Genomic DNA, 23,950 nt, shown 5'->3' with positions numbered 1-23,950 from the left:
GGAAGGGATACGCTTTTATTACACAGAAGCTTACTGCGGTGAACATGGGTAATAAATAAATTGATCGACTCGTGTCGTGTCGTGAGAATTAATTTTATCAATCCCAATTTTAAGCTACATAGGGTTTTTTATTTACAAAAGCAGCCCAGCAAGCACCTCTATCAAAATCACAAAATCATGCTAATCCGTCAGCCGCGGAGCTAGATTTTGGAGCTTGGCGCAGTTAATGATTTTTTTTTAAAAAAAAGTGTTGAATTTAGGTTTGTGCAAAGCAAAGTGAAACTTGAGTGACACTTACCCCCTCCTGTTTTTGCGATACAAGTTAGAAATGGCGGAAGTTGAAATTTTGTACTTTGATTCAATCTGCAACAAACAAAACAACACAACATGTCACAAAATGCGAACAATTTTGGTGCGTGTTTTCTTTAGTAAATGAAACGAAAATAAGAAGTGGGGGTGTATTATTATGAGAGAAGATGAAAAATAAAGAAAAACTCACTCGCGCCAAATCACATGTCAAAGCTGCTTTGTAAAGACATTAGTCCCGGGCCCCTTTCATAGGCATGCTGAAACAGAGACCACAGACGAGTCTTTACAAAACAGCTCATGAGATCGAATATTTTGGGTCTCTTCAAGGTACTTCACATCAGCCGTGCAAAAATAATTCCTCGCCGACACAATCATAAGCGCTCGTATTAGGAAGCAGCGAGTCAACGAAATCACCAACCAAAGGAACCACAGTTAAAGAGTTTCACGTGTGTTTATGTAAGGTTAGTTAGTAAACGGGTCGATGATTTTAAATCAAGTGAGAGCAGGCAGAAAAAAGCACTTTACTTACTGCGTGCATGAGCCCCGCTGTGCTTGGTGGCACCACGTGCAAGGGTGTGTAGATGTCCTCTGTGTCCTGCCGCACGTACAGCATTACCCTTTCGCTCAACGGCGGTGGACCTCCACTGCTTAGGCTGCCAGGGCTGTGCGCCACCTGTCAAGCAACAACGGAATCGTGAGGAAATTTTCTTTTTGGCTGGAGAAAAAAATGTTTACCTGATGGTGAATCGGTGACGGGGAAGGTTGCAGCTTCGGCCTTTTCAATGGTGGCTGGGTAGGACTGTTGAAGACCGTGTCTTCCAGTACATCTTTCTTTTCCTGACCGAATCTGGAAAAGTACGCATTGCAATGAATCGTCCAAAGCTTTTGCGATCGCAGTTTTTGGGAGCAGAATGTTTTTTTTTATCTTTGTGAAAAAGGGGTTGATGTGTTTTTGTTCTTACCCTGGGTGGTCTGGGGGAAAGTGGTTGTGGAACTTTAAAGTGGTTGGGGTGGGAGGGTGGTGGTGGAATGGCTTGGCGTGCAGCAGGTACGTCGGAGACGCCACATGCGACCGGCCCAGCGCTCCGTCCCCATTTGAAAGACTACGAGCAGAAAAAGCCGAAAATCAGACTCAAAACATTCTCAACAGATTTGAAAAAAAGTGAAAAACCAACCACCGATCAATCATTTTCATCACACTTTCAAATAATAAACATCAATTTTGCGAGTTTATGGTTATCATTTTAATTAAAATAATGGTTTTATTCAACGAAATATTTGTTACAAACTTGAGATATGAGAACATAATATGCATTTATAAATTAGAGTTGATTAATTTAAAATAATAATTTTGGTTTTAAGTTATCTCACCAAAAGGTGAATTTAATAATTAATTATTGATACAGATTAATATTAAATCTCCTCTCGACTTTAAACCGGAATTAATTTGGCTTTAATTGATACCCCAGCTTAGCTTAGCACACAAATGTATTTGTTACACAACATGTTAGTGGCAGGAAACGATTAATCAATTAATATAAACGCTTTTGGAAATCACTGGTTAATCTTGCGCATGCATATTTAACTCCCAGGAGGAGGAATTGATTAATGAAAGTTAATTAAATCCAACTGGAAAGCTTATTAGTAGTTTGAGTGATGAATGATTGACTTGATTGATCATGTACAGAGAAACACAGACGAAAATATCACATCAAAGATTCTCACCTAGAACTGTCCGGGTCAGGATGTCCGTAAAATCCCTGCAGCTCCATTGAGGTCAGCTGAAATGGAGAGATTGCGCTTGTGAAAAAAAGTCGAACGCGTGAGGCTGGCGAATTGTTTACGTAAATCACGACGACAATTAAAGGCTCGGGGAAATAAAAGCTAACGACGTAGGAGGCGTAAAGTGGATGAGTTATGGAGTCGATGTGCCTGCGCGTGTGGGAGGGTAGCAAGTCGGTTCATTTACCTTATCAATGTCTTCGGCCGGCGAGAAGAGCACCGGGGGCTTCGCCAGGTCGCTCATGCTGTAGAACTCTGTGCGCTCGGCCGGTGGGTGGTACAGTTCATCCAGCTTCTTGCGGCCGGTGGCCGTCATCTTGCGCTTGGCCGCTCGTCTCTCCTCGTCCCGCGTTTTGCGCTCGGCTCCCTGGGAAAGTGAAAGATCAAGGATTCAATTTTTTTTATATGTTTTATAGGTAACTCATGCACTACAGCTTAAATTAAAATGAGGAGTAAACAAATGGATCTACTTTTTGATCAAGAAACTAGGCTAGTATGAAACGAGAGCATGAAATACGGTTTTTATAATCATAAATTAAAAAAAATAGTGCGTATTTTTTCAAGTTTTGATAAGCTTTAAAATTGGATTACTTGTGATTTTAGCTTGGCTTCGATGGCTATTTCGATTGTTAGACTAATTAAATTATCACTATTCTTGTTAGCGTAACGAATATGATTTGAATAATGATCTCTATTTTGGTGTAAAATTAGATTTTGTTAGAATTTAGCCGTATCCATTTGTCTCAAGTGAATTTGCTGTTAGCTTTGACTTTTTCAAATCCTACTTTGCATTTAGATTGAATTCCCGTCATCATGGGATATTCTGTAAATCGCTGTAATTTATTCATTCGCCCAAAAATGTTGGAAAATATAAGGTATCGCTAGCCAGGAGCGTAGCCGCTTAAATCAAGAAGGATTGGAGCTTGTCGCTAAAAATCATTGGCTTGTTGTTGCGAGTATGTAACTGTAAATTTTAAAGATGTCATGCCCGCTTGCAGGATTTTATTTTATAATTTACTTATATCTCAGATTTTATCAACATTTCTTTCCTCAAATGATGATGTAGTATTTTGAATAAATTATCTGATGGAGCTACAAGAAAATAGTTATTTGCTTGTCAATAAACATGCTTCAGATTCCGCTACTTGTATAATGCGGCCGCCTCCTCCGAATGGTAATTAATGCAAATAGGAACAATCGGTAAAAAGCAGGAAATGCCCAGAAAGGAGGCTTGCCTTATTATTGCGTACGAATGTGCATTAGCATTGCCGACTCGCCATTCCGATAAATTAGCGCGGAGCAAAAAAAAATAATACGACGGCCGCACCTATATTTAAAACGCATTCTTTCTTTCTGCACGCGGACTTTGCACAACGAAGGATGAAATAATAACGATAATGAGCAATCGTCGCACTTGAAGAATGGCCACATTGTGTAGTGAACAAGTGAATTATTCTGTTGTCACCGGCAGTGACGCTTGAACGATTCTCTTTCAATGTGCATCCCGATCGATATTGCCGATCAAAGGCAGTCACGCCTGGATGCGCTCGCAACTTGATCGAATGCCGCCGAGAGCCGACTCTAATAATTTCAATTTGCGTCTCGCTGCCTGCCCTGCAATTACATTCGTACAACACGACCGGTGTGTCTGCTCGACATTTTAACTCAATCTGCGTCGTCCAGCGCAAGAGGTGAACATTTCAACAAGTTCAAATATTGTTTCGAAATAACTTTATTTGATGTCTCAGACCTCACACAAAGAGAGGAGATAAACGGTTGAATTAAAATTTGATCATGTCCTATCCCTCCATTACAAGCTATTGTCAAAGCACTAAATGATACATCACCGCTGTTTGTGACTGAAATGAAAAATGAATGCGCGCATGGAAATTTCAGCAATTTGCAAGAGAGGACGGTTCGTGTACGTTGCATTATTTCCAAGATGCGCGGACGCCGACAAGAAGTGTCTCCTTTTGATTTATAATAATGCTCGTCCGCTGACAATGCGATTTTTCCTCTCGACGGATTTTTCCTCGAACACTTTAGTCAGTATGTGCACGCATGCAGGAGGAGATTTATTTTCCCCACAGATTGCACGCCACTCACTTTGAAATCCGTATGCAAATGAGAGCCCGCTGGACAGTCGCTTTCTCGCGCGAGGCGGGGAGGCACGTCGTTGCTAACCACCCCTTTGAACCCCACTGGTCACTCGGGGTCACTACCGAATTTTCCCACACTGCTTTTCTTTTTGCCGCAGGAGCATCGCATTCATTTATTATCCGTCTTCGCGTCGCTTCCAACGTTCTTCCTTTTGTGCGCGCGTCCAATATTTTTAATGACGCGCATTCAAATCTGCTCTCTCAGATGAAAATAAAACACACACAAAATGAATAAAACCGGCCGCTCCGCGCGCACTGATAGAATATAATACAAAACACGGCAGAGCTCTTCAGAGAGCACAGTGCACACGCGATGTGTGCATGTAAAAGGACACGTAACTGATTTCCTTCTGCTCCAAATGGGCTGCCGCGAATAATGGCCGAGGAATTAATTTTATCTAGCGTGTACATCACCGGCTAGAAAACTGTTGCTTCAACTGAATTACACGCAGGCTCAGCCTTCTTTGATCGGCGTGTGTGTATGTGTGTAGCTATCGAATATGGCCATCGTATATATTTAATACGTCAGACGAGAATTTCTTCTCAACCGCTTTTTTGCTTTAGAATCTTTTTACCATTCAGTTTGTTTTCATTCCACAGCCGCGTAATATTCTTTAGCAAAGATTAATATGGTTTTAAGTTCATATAAATTGATTTTTCATCGCTGGGTCGAGCCAACGGTTAAAGTATGAACATTTTGCATTCTTGGCTTTAGCAAATTGAGTCTATTTTTGTGGAAATTAACAACAAAATATCTCTCAAATGTGCAATAATGAAATCAGTAGTCACGGAAGTTAAATTTCGGATTTTGCTGAATTTTTCTAAAAAATTGAATGGTTTTTGTTAATAATATTTTCGCTCGATTAAAATTCCTCTCGTCGCGATTTATCAAACGGTGTGCGATTTATGAGGTGAATTTCTCCTCTGGCGAAATAAATAAGATATTCAATAGGGAGAGAGTTCCCGCTACTTGATTAGCATGCAAGCTTTGGAGCCGATTTTATCTCAAATTTAAACGGCAACCTGGGAAAATTTTAGGTTCTTCCTAATTTTTAGAGAGTATATCTATCAGGAAAAGGTAAAAAGCTTCTATTTAATATGTAAAATGTTGAGAAAATAACAGAAAAATTTCCAGACTCGCTATATTTCCAGCAACGCTAAAACATTTCCACGTTGAAAAGAGATAGATGACGAAGCTGTTGATTATTAATTTCGTTGTAAATCCAGTGACAAAACTTTTGCTCCAGCTCGTGACTTGGCTGCATGCAGTAATTCATCGCCGCTGTGCATAATTGCAGAAGAAACGATATGTAGAAATGACACACCTTGATATATTCAGAAGTGTATCGCGCGCGGGGAGCAGACAATAATGATAAAGCGCGTGATGCCTTCTGCGCGCACACAAGAACGAGAACCCCTTTTTTGCCATTCGATTTCATCTCATCTGCTGCTGCTGCATATGCAAATGAGTTGACGTGTGTGCAGCGATAATAAGAAGAAGTGGAAGAAATGCAGCGGGCCATGCACAAACACACGGGTGCAACAACAGAAAGGAGAGAGAGAGACGCACTCGCGGCACTCGCGAGGCAAAAAACACAACAATTAATTTAGAACGTGGCCCTTTTTTAACCTATCTCACGACCTGTTCGTCGCAAAAAAAGACGACACGACCGCCGCTTCTGAAAGAGTCGAGACTCGAGACGCTTCTTTTGTCTTGCATTCCCTTTTTCGCCCGCGCATTTCAGAAGTTTCTTTGTGGCTTTATTCGCATTAAAATATGCTAGATTAGCAAAAGCATTTAGTTTTCATTTAATAATAGGAGTGCAGTGGTTTTTACTGAAGAGTTTCTGTACATAGTTCAGTCACACAGCGAGGATGGAGATAAAAAATAGCTTTCCGTGCTATTTTTATTTTTCTATAGCTTATCAAATGTCTTTTGCATTTAGTTATTATTATTATTTTTTTGTCAAATGAAACTCATGGCCCGATTATTACATTTTGGTATACTCCTCTGAATTGAATTCTAAGCCTGCTCGTAATTGACGGTTTTGGATTGTTGCTAACAAACCGAGTTAGATAACAAGGTGCACATTATTTCTAGATTGACATGTCGGTCTGGATAATCATATTCACCAGTGAAGCGGACTGAGCTCGCAAATAATTGACGGTTTCCTGTTTACTCGATTTTTTTACACGTCACCAAACGCAACGAAATCCGTCTTCAAGGCGGCACATAATAAATAATCAGTGACACGCCGGCCGGCAGATAAGGCAGACTTTTGCGAGTCATACAAAACGCTTTTGACACCTGTCCGTGCTCGTTGCGCGAGAGAAACGAACGGCGGGCCGCAAATTTTTAATTAAGAAGCCATTCGATCAGATAAATTTCCGCTAAAATTTATGTTTGAGGCTATTTTGCATCGGGGCCGGGGAAGAAACATTCAATTTGAGCGTGCTTAATTGCAAATTACCCGTCTATCGCGCCAGGCATTTATTCTCCAGCGGCCATTCGCGGGCGCGCTATCAATTACAGCAATCGTGCACACCAAGCAGCATTCGCATAATATGGCAACGGGCTTGTTGCGTCGCTCTCTCGCCGAACCGAAAATAATAAAGAGAAAAATGCGATAAAGCCAAGACAAACACACCGGTGCGGTTGTTTGAGAATGCTTTTCGAGTCGGGAAAATTATTCCATAAGGAACTTGCTCATTACACAGCGTGTAAATTTTTACGATCTTGTTCGATTCGTACTTAAACAATTGGAGCAAATTTCGATCACGCAGAGAAAAGGTAACCGGGTTTTACGCTTCCATGTAAATGTCTTCAGTTTCTTTATTCCTAACCTATCTTCATAATGAGGTGAAGCAGTTTTGAAGAACGCAGCTTGCACTATGTACTCATTGAACGTTTTACCTGCATGGCCAGAGATTATAAATTGTGGCAATAAGGAAAAGTCTTGTTCTTAGTGTGTTTAAATGGGAGGAATACTTTTAAAAGCTTCAAACAGTTTAAGCAGATGAAATTTTCATGAACAAAAATCTTAAATGTTATCTCGGGTTACGTTTAAGTTGCATTAAATAACAAACACGACAGCAAAGAAAGTCCCTAAATCAAGGCAGCGTTGAATAACGAATAAATCTTCACATTGATACAATGAGCCCACTTGAAAATAAAATGCCGAGGAAAGGCCGAATTCTACATGTAACGGGGCTGCCAGAACTGTGAGATCGACTATAAATAAAGCAAAAAGCAAACCCGTAAATCTGAGCGTGTATCAAGCTGCGTCCAATCGATTCTTATATTAATTTATTCGCTTATTTATTATTTGTTTAGCGGGCAGCCCACTGCTTGGCGCAGCCAGCAAGCAGCTTCAATTAAAAATCTACTCTGATGGCCGGCGAGATAAAATCCGACTCAGCAGGACCATTCATTTATACTTTATTTCTCATCCGTTCCTGGCTGCTCCGTCCAAGTGTATGTGTGCCCGCGCGCGAGAGCGCGAGTAGTATAGAAATATAGAAATGGAGTTTGCGTGTAACTGTCAAGCGGCCGGGAATATTACACGCGGCTGAATATTATCGCTAATAGACAGCCGCACACCGGCTGAATTGCGAAATCCGATTTATAAAATTGCTCGGACCGTGCATTAAAATCGCCGAGCGTTGGGGCCAAGGAGAGGTAATTGCCAATTTTATGTCCCTATGTATGTGCCTGCTCAATTGAGTAGGCAGGCATGAATCGCCTCGGCCAGAATTCAAAGTGGAAAGTCCGGAGTAGCCGCTGACGGGGATACTACCTTACTTTCTTTTCAAGCAAACCTCAGATGGTTGAAGTTTCAAAAAACAGCATCGTGAGACAACAAAAAGAGCCAGAAATCGAATCAGCCAACGATAGAGAGAGATCAGAGAGAGAGAGAGAGAGAGAGAGAGAGAGAGAGAGAGAGAGAGAGAGAGAGAGAGAGAGAGAGAGAGAGAGAGAGAGAGAGAGAGAGAGAGAGAGAGAGAGAGAGAGAGAGAGAGAGAGAGAGAGAGAGAGAGAGAGAGAGAGAATTCATGCATAAGCAAAGGAGTATTCAACTGACCTTATCACAAAAGACCTTAATTTGGGAATATCCTCTGTGGGCAACTGGTCCGTCCCTCGGGTCTTCGTAGGTGTCGATCTGCAAGTGCAGCGGCAGGCCCTGTGAACGGAACAAAAAAACAAACGCTCAGCCAGAGTAAGAGTACAGCTATTCCCGCAGCCAATTAACAAAATAAAACAAAGCACGTCCTCTCGGATTTAAATTATATTCAGCAGGTAGCATGCGGGACAAAAAGCGGCCACTCTGCCTGAATATTTGGCCCTAATTGGCCGGCCCGCCGAACAATCGGCTGAGCAACACACACCGCGCACAGATTAATTAAATAGAGAAAAGTCCATAAATAAAAGAAGCAGCGCAGCTTTTCGGGGGAGCAAAAAAGAAAGAGAATATAATCGCGCCGAGTGGACGAGAGGTGAATCAAAATTACAACCGACCCAATTAGCGATTAAAACACACTATACGCGAATAACGGAAATAATTATTTAGTTTCGTTATTCTTCTGAGAAGGACTTGGCTTTTTGTGTTAGAGGGAAAGAAGACACCGAGAAAAAGCGGTCCTAGTTGCCTATCGTCGAATCAGTGGGGGGACCAGTCCGACTGGAAGCTGCGCTGAATTTTCAGTCCAAAATTTGCACGTACATACAGACCAGAATTTCAATTTTGCGTGAGAGCTGACCTACTAGAGGACATTTTTATCTCATTAATTGGACCATGCATGAATACATGCGACTACTTTTTCTTCACGTGCACGGACCTTGCGTTAGAAACCGAATTGTGTGCGAGTACTCCGGCGATGCGTATATACGAGATGCCCGAGATAAGAGAGGTAGAGAGCAATCTCGGCGTGTCAAACTTTCATCGAAATTCAATATCTCAGCTGACAAAATTCGCTTTCACCTCTCGGCCGAGAGGACGCGGACCCTTTCATCGCAACGAGTGCGTGCGTAACGAAAGAAAATGCAGATGTTGGTGCTTTTCAACAAAAACCGCCTCTTTCTCGGCCGCCTCCCCCGTTATTATCAGATTCAATTAGTGATTAGTGTTATCACTTGATTGATCAGCTAATTGTTGCCGATCGGACCGTGCTGCTGCTGTAAACACTTGGAATCGTAATTGCCGGTTTCAAGACTCACCTTGACGCCTTTCTGACTGCTGAAGTCTGTGCTCAAACACTGGACGGCCACGTTGATCTGAAATCACAATTGCGGCGTGAGAAAACGATTGCTTTAAAGTGCATTGTTAGCTGCTGCTGATCGGCAGATTTATGTTGAGCTTTAATGGGTTTGTCGATCCGACACTGATCTGGCTGCGCATAATTACAAAACGTAATGAATGAACTCGCTCTCGCTGCGATATGGACTCCATTATGGAACAATTCTGGCTCCGAGTCGAAGCTACTGGAATGAAATATTCATGCTCTTCGAAAAGCAATTAAAAGCAGATTAATTTGAAACCTAACGATTCGTTTAAATTGCGTGCTGCGCATTACTAAATCCGTTTTCGGCGTGTGTATTTTGTAATTAGATAAAACGTCTCTACATCCAACGCCAAGAGTATGTGCTTCGTTTTTCGTGCCAAAGTGAAAATGCCCGTTAAAGTGTTATAATTACCAGGCGCATTTCGCGCGGCGCGAAAGGGAATCCTGTTTCATAATTCCTGCGAGCACGTGGAGCATGCAAATGGAATAAAATAATGTGTTAAACAAGAAGTCTTGTTTTGCCGAGAGATGTACAAACAGCGCGAGCGCACACACACACACTCGGCAAACCTGATTTTCTGCTCCAGATCAGGTGGCTGCGTGACCCCTGACCCAAAACAAACTCCTACCAGTCTTTCTCCCTCCGACATTCGCTCCATGCGTGCGCTTACCGTGCCGGCTCCTCGCGTCCATCCTCTTCTTTCTCTCTCACTCACTCACTCCTTTTTCCCAATTAAAAATAACTTCATTCCCTCTCGCTGGCTCGCGTTTATTTTTTGCCCAACGAGCTGCTTGGCGCGCACACGAGGCAGTTTTGTTTCCAATAATTATGTATTATTCATCTGGGCTGCAGGAATTTTATAATCGCCCCAGACGCACTTGCCGGCGCAGACCCACCAGTGTAAAAATCATAATTGGCGGTTTGCTCGACAGCCGAGCGAAAAAAGCTTAATAGGCACGGCGCGAATGTAGAGGAATTGATTGTGAGTACGAGCCAGCGAGCGACCTTTGCCGCGGAGTATTACGCAAACAGGTAGTGAAATAAGCTGGAAGCTCGCCAAAAACTAATGAATATTCTGGCACAAGTTTCAGGTGTCTAAATGTCTGAAGCATTTTTATTTTGGAGTCCATATCACCTTTAAAACTGTTACAAAATACTGAGGGATGAAACTGACCTTTGCTGACGACTCGTGAGGATTCCAGTAGACGGCGATGGCATTGTGAGCAACCTCTTCTATCACTCCCACCAGTCCAACGCTGTTCTTTGTGTCTGCAATATATTAAATAATAAAGATAAGGAAAGACGCACAACACACATTTTAAAGTTCAGATAAAGTGCAAGCGAAAGGAGGAAAAAAATATTTGATTTCCATCAAGCAACAAAATTCCGATTCGTTTCAGCTGAAAATTTCTTCGCAAAAGTCAAGGTCCGTTCGTCACTGCGAAAAAATCCAATTTTTCTGGATTTGTCGGCGATAAGTCACCGAATTACAAGCTCGTGCAGTGCGCGACATTTTTCGAGAGGAAAGCAAAGGTCACACCGACTTAATGTACATATTTATTTTGAATGAAATCAGGTGTCGTGCAGCGGTACAATAAATTCAGCACGTGAAAACGAATCCGGGCGCTGTGGAGATGTTTATGCCAGGCAGCGCACTTAGAAAGCTCCTCGCCGGGCAAATAAATTTTATCGCAAATGCTGATTTATTCGCGGGTCGCACGGAACGCTGAATGTACGTGAACGCGCTTGGATAAAATTCCTCTCACTAATTGTCCCAATCACTTGTTTATTAAAAGCTGTAAATCTCCAACGCAAGTATATGATTGCGCGCAGGTGCTTAAAATTGGAAATTTATGCATGAAATCGCGCATGCAAAATATTGCTTAGCCGTCGTAAATTTTAAATTTGCAACTCGGCCCGAAGTCAGAAATTAAAGTCGGATTCTTGAGCAATGATTGATATTTCACGCTCTGCCGCCGCATCGGCTCTTTGCGCATTTTTACTTCGTGAGTGTACATAAATAAACGCGGCCTTCAATGACCTCATCACGCTGCGAGGGAGGCTACCACTTGCTTTTGATAAAGGCAACATTGTAATTTAGCGATGTAAATCAATCGGCGGGACAGCAATATTTATAATTACTAACCGCGCGACCGCGGCACTGTAGAATTGCATCTCTCGGCGAATCGGAAAATAAATCGACAATTAGAGATTTTATCTCGCCTCGCGCACTTATACCGAGCGCAATTTGCGCTTGTTTAGTGCTTCCTGTTGCTCAAGAGAAAACTTGGTAACTGTATCGGCCGACGCGGAGTGACCAGGCCGCGTCTGAACCTTCTGGCTGAAATTTGAAAATTATATATCCACTCTAGAGAGTAAATGGCTCGTTTAACGTATTTGCCGTGCATAAAATATGTTAATGCGCATGCATCGCGCGCGGGAACGTGCTGGGCTACACCCTCGGGTGGCTCCGAAATTTACAAGGTGCTAAAGTTGCCTTAAAATGCCACAATTACGACGAAATCAGCGCCAGCTCGATTTCTACACTATCCGCGCCGTGTGCATAGAATTACCCTCATTATAATCGATAAAAAGATGAAAAGACGACCATCATGTGCACACGAACCTGACGCAATTCCAGCAATTTGAACTAATTATCCGATCAATTTTGCCCCGCGATTCGCCGCGCAATAATTGCGCATAATAATAAGCCCAGCGTCTTCGCCAAGCGAAATTTCCAAAGCGACAAAAGGTTCTTCGACCCACAGCACAAGCCCCTTCAGGAAGGCATCAAATTAGGCTCTCTAAAAAGCATTATTTTCCTTACAAATTTAATTTCCATCTTAAAAGCGCCCGAAGGAAGGAGGCCCACGAAGGACGCAGGGGCCCACGGGGCCTTGGTGACGGCCCCGCGAGTCGCACCGACCGCATACGCACGAAACGGAAAATAAATCGTGAAACCCGAGTCTCGGCAGGGCTCTGGCTGGCTGGACGCGCGTATTGAATTTCACGCGGGGCTCGCACCCAGATATCCACTTTCAACCAAAATGCTGCTGTCGACGCGAGCGAGAACGCCAAACCGACGGACGGACACGGAGCTGCGTGTGTTTAGCCCTTGATTGCTTTTTGTACATTTGGCTACGTAGATGCTGCGCGGGCCTGACTCGGCGCAGTTCAACACTCGCTGAGGTCATCCCGAGTCGCAACAGTGGGAGGCAACAAACGCAAATCATAATACAAAATCTCTTCTAGTGTACAGAATCGATTTACGATGGCTTCATTGGCACAGCCCATAAATCTCGCTTCCCAGGAGCTTTTGTTGGGCATAATTTTTTACATTTTAATAGATATCTTATTTAAAAAAATATTCAAGTTATTTTTCATGGATTTAAAATAAAAACATGTATGTAATTATAATGTAACAACTCAAGAGGCGGAAAATAAAAAAATCCTTCCATAATTTGAATTCATTGTGTTTCTGGTATTTTATGGTTCCAAAATTTTTGCAAAGCTATAATACAAATCCGCAAATTATAAAACACTGCTGTTCTACTTAACTACTTCACTACAATGCTATAGAGATTATCTTAATCACTCTACTCAAAATTGTACGCACGCTACAGCTGTTTATTTTTATTGTTTTCGCTAGAGATCGTTATCCTGGCCGAAACGCGTGCAAATTCCGAACAGCAGCGGCCCGGTAATTGTGTTCTTGTGTACTTTGAGTGTTGCGATTAATTTCTGTGGGCTGTAAAAGTGTTGTGCGCGCGATTTTTACGACGGCTGTCAATTAAATGTGGAGCATCCTTTCATGCTGGCGCCGAGATGATTTTTTGCCCCGCACACTCTTCCGGTGATCTAGCTGTCGGCTGGAAAAATTAATTTCACAACAATCATTCGCGTCGCCGGACTAGCCCAAAATTCCGGTCGACACTAGAGCGAGAAAAAGATTAATTCGTTTCAGTCAGCCTCGCCGGCGTGAATAAATCTTCGGATACACAAGTAGTGACGTGTATTTTATGTTCACCTTAAAAGTAGTTTATGTATTTAATCCCACTCTCGCAGGGCGCATTCTCTATAATCTCGGACTTGCGATAAAAGCCGAGAGCGCGCGTTCTTAATTCTCTCGAGAGGCAGAGGATTAATTCTCCGTTTTGGCAAATCCGGCCGCCGATCGGAAAACGAGCGTAAAAGCTCCTGATTGAAATGGTCACGCCCACTGCGACCTGACGGTTGACCCTTGTGAGACACTCACCTGCGTCCAAGATGCGCTGCTTGACGCTGTGCTGGCGGCTGTGCCAAAACTGCCACGCTTTGATCTCGTCCTCTGGACTCTTCTCCTCGCGGAACATCAGCATCACCACGCTCTGAAACGAGACATTCGAGGCGGCCGATTAGCATCTAGAAATTCGAGAGCGGCTTGACGGACGTGGCGGCAGCTACTATATTCTATATTCACGCACGCAAAACGTTCGTTCGCATGCACATCAAAGTCGAGATAAGGAGTGAGGCGGCGCAGAATGGATTTTCGGACTTTGCACAAAGGCATTCGATTGAGACTGAGCTTCACATTTAATGTGCACGCGGCTCGCGGTATGCGAAAAAATATTCGCCTTTCGGCACGTCGCAGCGGCCATCGGTGAAAAATTGTCCTTTCTCGTTAGAAGTCAGGGGAAGGCGTGTGATCAGCAAGTCCGGCAGTAAATCACGGTGCCTGAACTCGCGCAATCAGCCTTGATCGCTTCTCCATTTGCAGACCGAAAATTCGATTCCCACGATGCAGAAGACAAAAGCCACGCCGCTTTTCCCAGTTTCGCGGAATTTCTCAAACACAATATAGACTGTTTCTGTACAAAAAAAGCTTAGAGGCTGCATTTATGGACGCGGCCGTGATTATCGATTCAACTCTCGCAGCGTCCATATCTTTCGTTAATTATTCGCCGCTGCACTTGCGTTCGCTTTTTCGTATTCGCGGCACGAGCAGCGCGCGAGCTTTTTTCTCGTTCCTCGTCGTTCTATTATTGGTCAGACGATTTTGATGTGCAGAGAGCGAGAGGCACCTGCTGCGTCGCCTAATATGGAGCTCGCCAAAGAATCGTCAACGCGGCATTAGCAGAAAACCTTACAAGTACATTTTTAATTACGACGCGCGACAAGGTTGTTGCGGGATCACTCCGCTCTCGGATTAATTTGAATTTTCTCACCTGTTGATAAATTATGCATGAGATTTTGCAGCAATTCTTGCCGACTTAATTGAGATACACTCTTCCTGTGCAGATAAACACTATTATAATAATAACGAGCACCACTTTATTGTGTTTTGAGCAATTGCGAGCGAGTGCGTCCATTACGTAAGCGCATGCAGGCGGTGGAAGTTGGCAATTATAAAAATTGCTGACGAGAGAGCAAATACTCGTATTTTTTTTTGCGGTCGCGCTTTGCTCACTTGCTAGGCGATGCGTGAAAATGTCGAGTTTGGAAACTGCGACCGGCAATAAGATGTGAAAGGGCTCTTTTAAATATTTAGTGGATCGCGGCGGCTACACTTACTTATTTGCAATGGAACACGCATCTTAAATCACTTCGGTGGACAGCGAATGTGAAAGTCAACAAAGATAAACGCCACTTATGCGGCCGAGGGAAAAAGCGGCAGAGAAGTTCGCGCGACAAGCTCCGGACCCGCAGAATTCCGCCCACTTTTTGGCGAAGGCTACTTTTTATTTATAACCCCATTATGGACACGTAATTTCACTCAAAATTTTCGCTTCATTCATCTGGTCATTAGGCGTAAAAGCGTTTTTCATTACGTTTATTGCAAAATAGACACCGTTCTTGGAAAAGCGTGTTGGCGGTGCATACATATTTTGCTGTTTTAATTAAGAGTATACGGTACTTATTAATTTAATAAGTAAGTGTTCTTGCTGACATCACTGCGACTAACCTTGCGCTCGGCAGAGAAGGTAAAATATGCTCTGGAGACTTGAGTGGTGTAGATTTTGAAGTTGAAATTCCATTAAAAACAAGCGTTAACCGATTAGCATAAATAACATTGCAATTTTTCCATACGTTTTATAGGCTTTTAAAAGGAAAGCTCCATGTTATTAAATGACAAATTAGGAAGCCAATCGCACGTCATCAAAAAAATCGGGAGCACGTCGTAAACTGCCAATGCCGCATAAAAAGTTGAAAGCTGGCAAATCGCAAATCCGGAAAATCATGTGTGTCACTTTTATACGCGAGCAGAGCGTTAAACCGTGCAATTAGCATATGCAAAGGTGCTCCAATTATTCGATTCGGTCCACTCGGATTTCTGCGAGCTTTTGCCGCGCGAACAGCAGGTTTACAGTTATTTTGCGGTGACCATCAGCGGGGCTGGGTCACTGCGGGGCAAACTTGTTTGGCAGCATTATTCAAATCGGAGAGAGAGAGAGAGAGAGAGAGAGAGAGAGAGAGAGAGAGAGAGAGAGAGAGAGAGAGAGAGAAAAAAAGGAGCCTCTCTCACATGCGAACGGAAAGCAAATCGGGTACAAAATCTCCATGCGAAAACACGCGAATAATGGAAAGGCTTAATTGGGCACGCCATAAAAATGTGCGTTTTTACGTGTACCTGAAATTCTTCGCGCTTAGGAGCGAAAATTCCTGCCGAAGCGGTCGTTTCGATTCAAATTTAACGACGCCTCTCGGAGATTCTCAATTAAAACTTTCACGTTATGGTCGGTGATGGATGTGCCGAGAATAATCACGCGGTTTATTTCAATCAAGTCGTGCTTCCCGGCCCCGCGCAAAAGTGCATATCCCTCTGACACCGCGGTGTGCAATTAGCTGCACCGATGTCGGTAATAACGCCGATAATTAGTGTGTGTGTGTACGTGCCGATGAGATTGAACGACTCATCTCCATGTCGAGACAAAATGGACATAAATTTATTCAATCAAGCCGTGGTCAAAAGGTCGAAGATGTGCATAATAAACAAGCAAATTGCTCATATACGCGCTGCGGACGCCGAGAGGCGCTCTTTCGCCTACATTTCTAACACATGCATGCATAAATTCCTAGTTAAGAAGCTCACAAAAAGATTTTGACACTCGAACAGCCCAACTTTCTCAGCAGCTCGTAAATTAATGTGTTATTGCGAAACTACATTGTAATCGCTAAAAGCGCAACCAAACTCCTCTCGGCATCTCTTTTTCGCGATATTTTAAAGTAAAACTCGTGACATGTACGATTGGCATCGCTTCTTTATCAAACGGGAGGCGTAATCCGTAGATGAAATCAATTAGCGAGGCCATTTTCTATAAGATGGGTCCGGCGGCGTTTTGATGATGTATAAATGATTAGACTAGAATAAATGATGGGCCGCTTCACGCTCGATTTCCCGGGCAGACACAACCGAGCCTCGGGACAAGAACAAAACTCAGATTAGGAAATGCTATTAGACCGCAGTCGAGTGTTTAACAAGAAAAATCGTTTCTCGCGCCGTTTAAGGTGCATCTCGCTAATTTGTAAGAGGCAAGAAAAATACGTGTTGTCGGAGGGCAATGCCTATAATTAGGCCATATATTGTTAAATTTGCCAGACAGCACCATTTTTCTATTTTGAAAGACATCATTTCAAACAAACAGGTTAATTAGTTTGAACACGCGAATTATTTTAAAATGAAACGTACTGTAAATTCCCAAACAATGCTTCCTTTCGTGGAATATAGAATTTGTCGTGCGTAAAAAATCGTAGCAAAATGTAAATGAACTCACACGCCCATAATGTTGCTCAAGCAAAAGTGAACAGCATAATTCGATTGTTGCTGTTGTTCGCTGTCCCAACCATATAGTGCACAATAGCAAAATGCAGTGCTCCTTGTTTCTCTCTCATTCTCGCGCGTCCGCGCCGATTCTCTTTTATGGCCTGGGTAATTGCTCAAAATGCACTCACGCATGTTCGACTTTCCCACCAGCCGAGTGTAAATACGCTCATGCAGATATAAATAATAAATAAACGCTGGTCGGCGGGCCCCTGGTTTGTGCTCTCTAACATTTTTTCTCTATGAGCAATTACTCGCGTTGCCGCCGCTCATTTGCATACGGCCTGCTGCTGCTGCTGCAATTTTATTCATTTACTTATTTATGCTCACCCCAAGGCCAAACGGAAAACTTCTCTCTCATGATATTTCTACATTAACGCCTTGGCTGCGAGCGAATCTAACCCTTTCCTGTGCGCTGTTATTCAGAACTGTATTCTTTGCGAGAAAGCTTCTTAACTTCAGATGGGCAGTTTATAGGGTACTTTATTACCGTCGGCGTAAATCTCTGCTTGCAATCTCTGCAATTCGTAGGCGACGATTTTAGAGCTCGAATGTGAGTTTCTGCATGAAGCAAACGTTTTCCTCGCTCTTCGTGCCATTAAAACATTGGCAAACGTACAGAAGCATGTTTAATTTAGGGAAGAAGCTAAAATTTATTGTCTAATCCATTCAATCTCAACAGTTTAATTATTACACATTTAATTAAGCTTTTTCAGCCGGCGCTGAAATTTATTCTGATAGCCTTCGCGCATAATCTCGCGATAAAAATGGGAAGCCATCTTACCTTGACAGTTTGGAACTTGATGGCCGACTCAGGGTCAGGCAGGTACTCGAGGGTGATTCCGTAAAACTGGCCCTTGTTGATGTAGGTGATTCTGTCGTCTTCGCGTCGCTGACTCGTCGAGATCGGCGTTTCCAAGAAGTACCGGAAACCGTACTGAGAAAATCTGTTGACACAAGCAAACGACGAAGGAAGGATTGATTAATGCGTCGAGTCACACGTATACAGCATATAAACGAAACGAATCAGGCGGAGAACTTGTTAATTTGCAAAGTGAAGCGACCGCAATTACTCGTCAGGCTTATCTCCGCCCTAGAGAGGACACTCCGCGAGGCAGGCTGTTATCCCATTTAAATTCATTATGCAAATAAATATTGGCTCGGTTGATCAGCGGACACGACAGGGCGGACGTTTCTCATTTCCAGCCGCGCGCCCATTAGAAGTAAAAAAGCTGATTGATAAAATGCGTGTGGCATCAGCCGCGCGGTCGCATTAATTCGAACGGCTGGCCGGGCCATTCGCGATTATTGCCTGTGAATTTATTTGTGTGCAGATCGCGTTTCAGCTATTTTATGCGTACATCAATGGAAAATAAAAACGCCTGGCTGCCTCTAATGGGCGAAGCACATTAAATAAAGAAGCCGCCGCCTCTGACTTGAGAAGTGCCCGTCGCGTTGAAAGGTCCGATTTGTCGGCTCTCAGTTCCATTTGAGTTTCACCTGGTCAAAAATGTATTTAGCAATAAAAGTACTTTTTTACTTTATTGCCGACACCCTAATTGCGCCGGACAGCAAAGAGTTTTGATCTAACTGTATAGTTGCTGCCGGCTCATTTGCATTTCGCTCACTCGCCTGTCCACGCGAGATTTTCACCGCAGAGTACATATACGTGTAAGAGATGTAAAATCAGCAGGATTCGCCGCCATTAAAAGTAGAACAGCCAATTTACAATTGCAAATCGCAGACGCATGCAAGCAACTCTCGTCGCCGTCGCTTGTGTGTGTGTTGCTGCGCGCGCCGAGCTTTTATTATAATATTATACTGCCAGCCGTGTATAATTATACTTTTCAGCAGCAGTTTCAAACAAGAGCGAGACATGTAACTGATATCGCAGGGCAGCAGCGAAAAGACGCGAGCGGCTCAAATTGCTCTTACAATTAGAAGCAGGAGCAGGAGAAATAATAAAGGAAGGAGTTTTCGGTGTAGGCAATAAAAGAGTACAACGTGGCCACAGCAATAGATTTCAGCAGTCTCTTCTGCTCGGCACGAGTAGTTGACCTTTCGGGTACACTCCCCTGACATTTTATGTTTCTTTAAAGTAACCGAAATAATAAAAATTACGCATTTGCCAAATAGCAATGCAAATTTAATAACAATAGGCTGTGTTTTTTGGTTTGTTATGGATAATTAGCTAAAAGCGACTCGAGACTTTTCGTTTGCGAGTTTGAAATATTTGCGTCTTTGTCAACCAAGCAGAGCAGCTCGGTTTCTTTTCCTCAAGCGGCTTGACAAAAAGAGCGCCTTTCTCCGAACTCTTTTTTGCCGCTTGTTTGCGTGTCGCCGCGAATTTCTCTGCTCATTTATTTATAAAAGCCGGTAATTGATGGGCCATTGTTCGGTCGATTTGAATGCGAATGAACACGTGACCCCGAAAAAGAGCCAGATACTCTTATTGGCTAGCCCCGTAGTATGAGCAGCGAGTCGTACGTGTCGTATTTTTTGTGTCTTCGTTCTTTTATTACGGGATACGTGCCGCAGTGCCGCAGATTTTCTGCTTTCCGAGCCGCGCGATTTTTAAACCGACGAGAGAAAAGTCAAATTACACACACACGGCGTCGGGAGAGGCGATCGCATGAGTCACTCTGCCGCACTCGCTGCAATCACGCAATGCACTCGCCACAGGCCAAAAATAAATAATAAAATGAAAATCCACACGCGGCGCAGTGATGCTGCCCCGACCAAATCATTTTATGGGCTTCTTGCCATTTTTATAGCCGGTTTCCGCTATTGCGCGGCGCGAGCAGAAAAAAATATACAAAACACAATGCTGAATGACGAGATTTTAAATGAACAATAAGAAGTGGAATGACCATTGGAATAAAATTTGCATAGCCCATTTCATTACAAGAAAATCACATCGGCTTCCAGATAAAATCGTAAAATTTTAAAACTTTCGCTCCAATCATCTGGAGGCACTTTAAAGAAATGGGTGGGAATGATCAGCGCCGCATTTCGATTGAAGATCCGCCATAAATCGTGCTGGCGGAATTAGTAGCTAATGATGAGGGCTTTGCAAGCGTCAAAGTCTCTTTTCGGACCATTAGCGGCGCGTAATCCCCCTCGCCCAGATGAAATCGGGCGCGGGCAAAGGCCAATTCCCCATTTGGCACGCTGGCTGGTTTGGCGTGCAATATTAATAATTTATAAAGGTGCACGTACTCGTCGGCGTGTGTGTTTGTACGGCGATGCGACACTTTGGACGGGCCGATCGGAGCCGAAAGTCGGGCGCACCCACCTCTCTGACTGAGCCAGCCAGCGAGTTAGGAAAATAAAACAAACCCATCCATCCTTGTTCTCATCGCCGTTGATGGATGGCCGGGCCCGATTTTTAATTGAGCGGGTCAACTGAGGCGAACCGGCGAGCCGAGAGTGTCTTTCTCCAAAATACAATCTGTGCCTCGAAATCTGGCTGCTATTTTTTATTTTCTGCCTCGCTGCTCCCTTCGTTAAATCAGGCGGAATGAGAGAGCCGCGCGCAGAGAAAGAGAGGAAGATAGAAAAAAATAAATACACACACCTCTGCACACAGAAAATCCTCGGCCCGGATAAAATTCAGGCTTAATTATTCACGAGTGTGTGTGTGTGTGTGTGTGTCGTCGAAGCCGCCGCCGCCGCGCCGGTGAGTTTGGGTAGAAGCCGCACGTCCCCCTTTCCGACCTGTCCTCCATACCAATTAGCCCGACACTCTAATGAGCACCGAAATTCGCCACGCGAAGTTTTAACAAGAGAAAAAATATCACGAGTCGGCTCCTATTTCGTTGTTGGCCAAAATGCACGCTTTGTAATTAAAATTGAGGCTGCTTTTGCTGCTGGTGCGCTGGCTTCTCTGCCTCTCGATTGTCGTCATCGCCAGAGTTTTTCCGCAAAGTAATCAAAAGTTAATTGAGCGTGGAGTTGTGTGTGTGGGGTGCGTTTTATTTCGAGGAAAACACGGCGCGAAGATGTTTCGCACTCTTGACACTTTTGTTCCCGGAAGACACACGTTTGCGTAAGCCGTAATGAATCACGTGCGACGTTAGTGAAAATTGCGCGACCGCCACTTTTGGGTTTTAATTACAAGACTTCTTAATTACGGCAATTTCGCTTCCAAAATTGTAAATTATTTTACCCTAGATGTGAACTATTTCATAGAATGCGTCGGGGTTTATGTTCAGAGTTGGACACAGGACACAGATATGTGGAGAGATAGCGGAAATTAACGAGGAAGGTTCGTGTTTTCTAGGATTTGACAAATTCGTCAGCGGCAGCAAGCTGCAAACATTAATGACTGCTATTTTGTTATCTAACTTGTACGACACGTACGGTCCATCAGTGGAGAGGAAACAAACTTATTAAATGCCCCTCTCCGGCACTTTCAGTTTAAGTGGAAACTCGTGTTAAATTAAAATAGTAAAAAATACTCACAATTTCGGAATCTGCACTTTGTCCGCGTCGTTTTGTCTTCCAAAGTCGTGCCACGGCCTGGAGCGGCCCCCGGGGGTGCCGATCGACGTGTTGGAGGCGTTGGGGGAGGCGAGGCTGTTGGCACTGCTGGACCGCTGCTGGTTCAGCGTCTCAGGAATCATCGGGTTCTGGCACATGTCCGTGTAGTCGAAGCTCTGCGCGCAAAAAACGGGTGACGCGACACCCCAGCGTTAGCGAAACTGTTTATTCGAGTCGCGCTCGATCGGCATACCGACAGAATAAACACGCGAGGGATAAGGGGTCCTCATTGAGATTGAGTTCATAAATTTTAAAGGCAGTTGGCACCTTTGAATGGTGTTTGTTTTAGGGATTAGCGCGGGGACGTTATGCCCTCGCTCAACATACATGGCAGCTGACTTGCACTCCATACTTATGAGTGAAAAATTTCATGAACGTTGATTCCCACACACAAAAAATGACGTCACCAAATTTGTGTTTTGAGTGTAAAAATATTGTTTATTGAATTGTATACGAATTCAATGACATATTTGCGCGTAAGCTTAACGAGAACGCAATTTATTACATATTTAAATAACAAAAATACAACAGTTTCAAGTAAGAAAGTAAGCATTTTTGCAAGACTATTTAAAAACTTTAAGGGAAACATTTGTTGCTTCTTGTTAACAGTTTATTTAAAACTTCCATTGGCTGAATTAATATTTATAATGATAAAATAGAAATTCATCGTTCCTTTGGTATAAATTTTAATTACTCCACTTGAAGGGCTGTAAATTTTAGTTTTTTCCACAAAATAAGGCCAAGCTTTTTTGAGAAACTCTTACTAAATGCCAAATAATCAGGGCTATACAATTCAGCTAATTTAGGCGGTTTAAATTTAGTTCTTTGGTGCCCTATTCAATAGCGCAAATTTGCTATGTTTATCGTTTTTTTAGGAACTTCATTTGCTTTTAGATTCTCGCAAAATAAAAATTGAACTAAAATAAATGTTTTAATGACTGAATGAGCTGAGTTTTGAGTTTCTTTAGTTTGTATGTGTACTAAAACCATAAAATTCTAAGAAATAAATTAATTTAGAATAAGTTTCCTTTCAATCGAGTGATCGATGATTTCAATACTTTACTTAATCCAATGAGAAACAGTCCATTTCCAGAGCCTCTTGGTCATACAAATTTTAAGCAAAAAAAAATCAGAGCTGTTTTCCGATTTTAAGGTGGTAAATTAGTTCAGAAATATTTGATCCCCTTAATTTCACCCCACTGGATTCTGATTAATGTTGGTGATACAGCAAACCTCTAGTTATAATCTGCTAAATTTTATAGATGGGACCGCGAACCAAAAGAAATTTTGAGTCAAGCTTACCTGTTGCATGGAAGTCTGGTCCCTGGGGGTGATGGCGTCGGTGCCGATGCCGCTGTCCGGCGACGGCAGGTCGACCGTCAAGGCGACATTGCCCGTCTTGTAGACGGCGCTTTGGCGCACGTACCGCTCGACGAAGGCACTCGAAATCGCGCTGGCGGTGCTCGTGGCGACGCTGGAGGCCGCGTCGGCGCCGTCCGCCGACGCGTACTGGCGCTGGTAGTCGGCGCTGAAGTAGTCGCGGTAGTACGGATCGGTGTAGGTGGCGCCGCTTGTGGTGCGGCCGGGAGAAGCGGCCGCGTACTGGCTGGCCGCCTGCTGTGATTGCTGCGAGGCCGGCGAGTAGTCGAAGGTGGAACCGCCGCTCGACGCCACGCCAAACATTTGCGTCGCGTACGGCGGAATCGGCGCCTTCAGTAGCAGGGCCTCGTCCACGGGGCTGCCCCGACCACCGAATTCGTCCTGAGGGAACAAATGGAAGGACTGAAATGTAGAGGAGCTTTCCAATGTGTGAAATAATATTATCAATAAATAAATTATCTTTCGATGATGTGATTTTCTCAAGTCACAAGAAGACATCTTCAAGTCTTGTACATCAAGATTTTAATTTTAGATACATAATGTTTACTAGACACCTACGGCGTGCAACACAGAAAAATTACAATATGGTTGGCGTCGGAAAACAATTTTTATATTTAGCAGCTTGGGTGAAGATGTTACTACTGTTTTTACAATGCAGCAAATGATATAAATCGATTGAAGGATTTTTATTTTTGAATA

The 23,950-nt window shown here is 43.4% G+C and overlaps 1 protein-coding gene across 9 annotated transcripts in view; it reads right to left on the bottom strand.

Moving 5' to 3' along the window:
- grh (grainy head) overlaps positions 1-23,950 on the bottom strand; it is a 78,294-nt gene that overhangs the window by 1,765 nt on the left and 52,579 nt on the right. For 5 of the 9 annotated variants that reach the window (XM_065486328.1, XM_065486326.1, XM_065486321.1 and 2 more), the window contains exons 5-17: positions 23,174-23,632; positions 21,794-21,987; positions 18,114-18,276; positions 13,787-13,898; positions 10,706-10,800; positions 9,466-9,522; positions 8,333-8,431; positions 2,279-2,458; positions 2,035-2,090; positions 1,272-1,412; positions 1,045-1,156; positions 839-982; positions 299-363 (exon numbers count right to left, since the gene is read on the bottom strand). In XM_065486328.1, the coding sequence (XP_065342400.1) occupies positions 299-363; positions 839-982; positions 1,045-1,156; positions 1,272-1,412; positions 2,035-2,090; positions 2,279-2,458; positions 8,333-8,431; positions 9,466-9,522; positions 10,706-10,800; positions 13,787-13,898; positions 18,114-18,276; positions 21,794-21,987; positions 23,174-23,632 (1,877 nt within the window). Of the gene's footprint in view, positions 1-298; positions 364-499; positions 567-838; positions 983-1,044; positions 1,157-1,271; positions 1,413-2,034; positions 2,091-2,278; positions 2,459-8,332; positions 8,432-9,465; positions 9,523-10,705; positions 10,801-13,786; positions 13,899-18,113; positions 18,277-21,793; positions 21,988-23,173; positions 23,633-23,950 lie in introns of all 9 variants that reach the window. The other 4 variants (XR_010574947.1, XM_065486323.1, XM_065486325.1 and 1 more) reach the window with 4 other exon arrangements.

Source organism: Cloeon dipterum, chromosome 3, assembly GCF_949628265.1.
Source record: "Cloeon dipterum chromosome 3, ieCloDipt1.1, whole genome shotgun sequence".
In the NCBI taxonomy this organism is placed as follows: Eukaryota; Metazoa; Arthropoda; class Insecta; order Ephemeroptera; family Baetidae; genus Cloeon; species Cloeon dipterum.
This window is presented reverse-complemented; position numbering and strand designations above follow the sequence as displayed.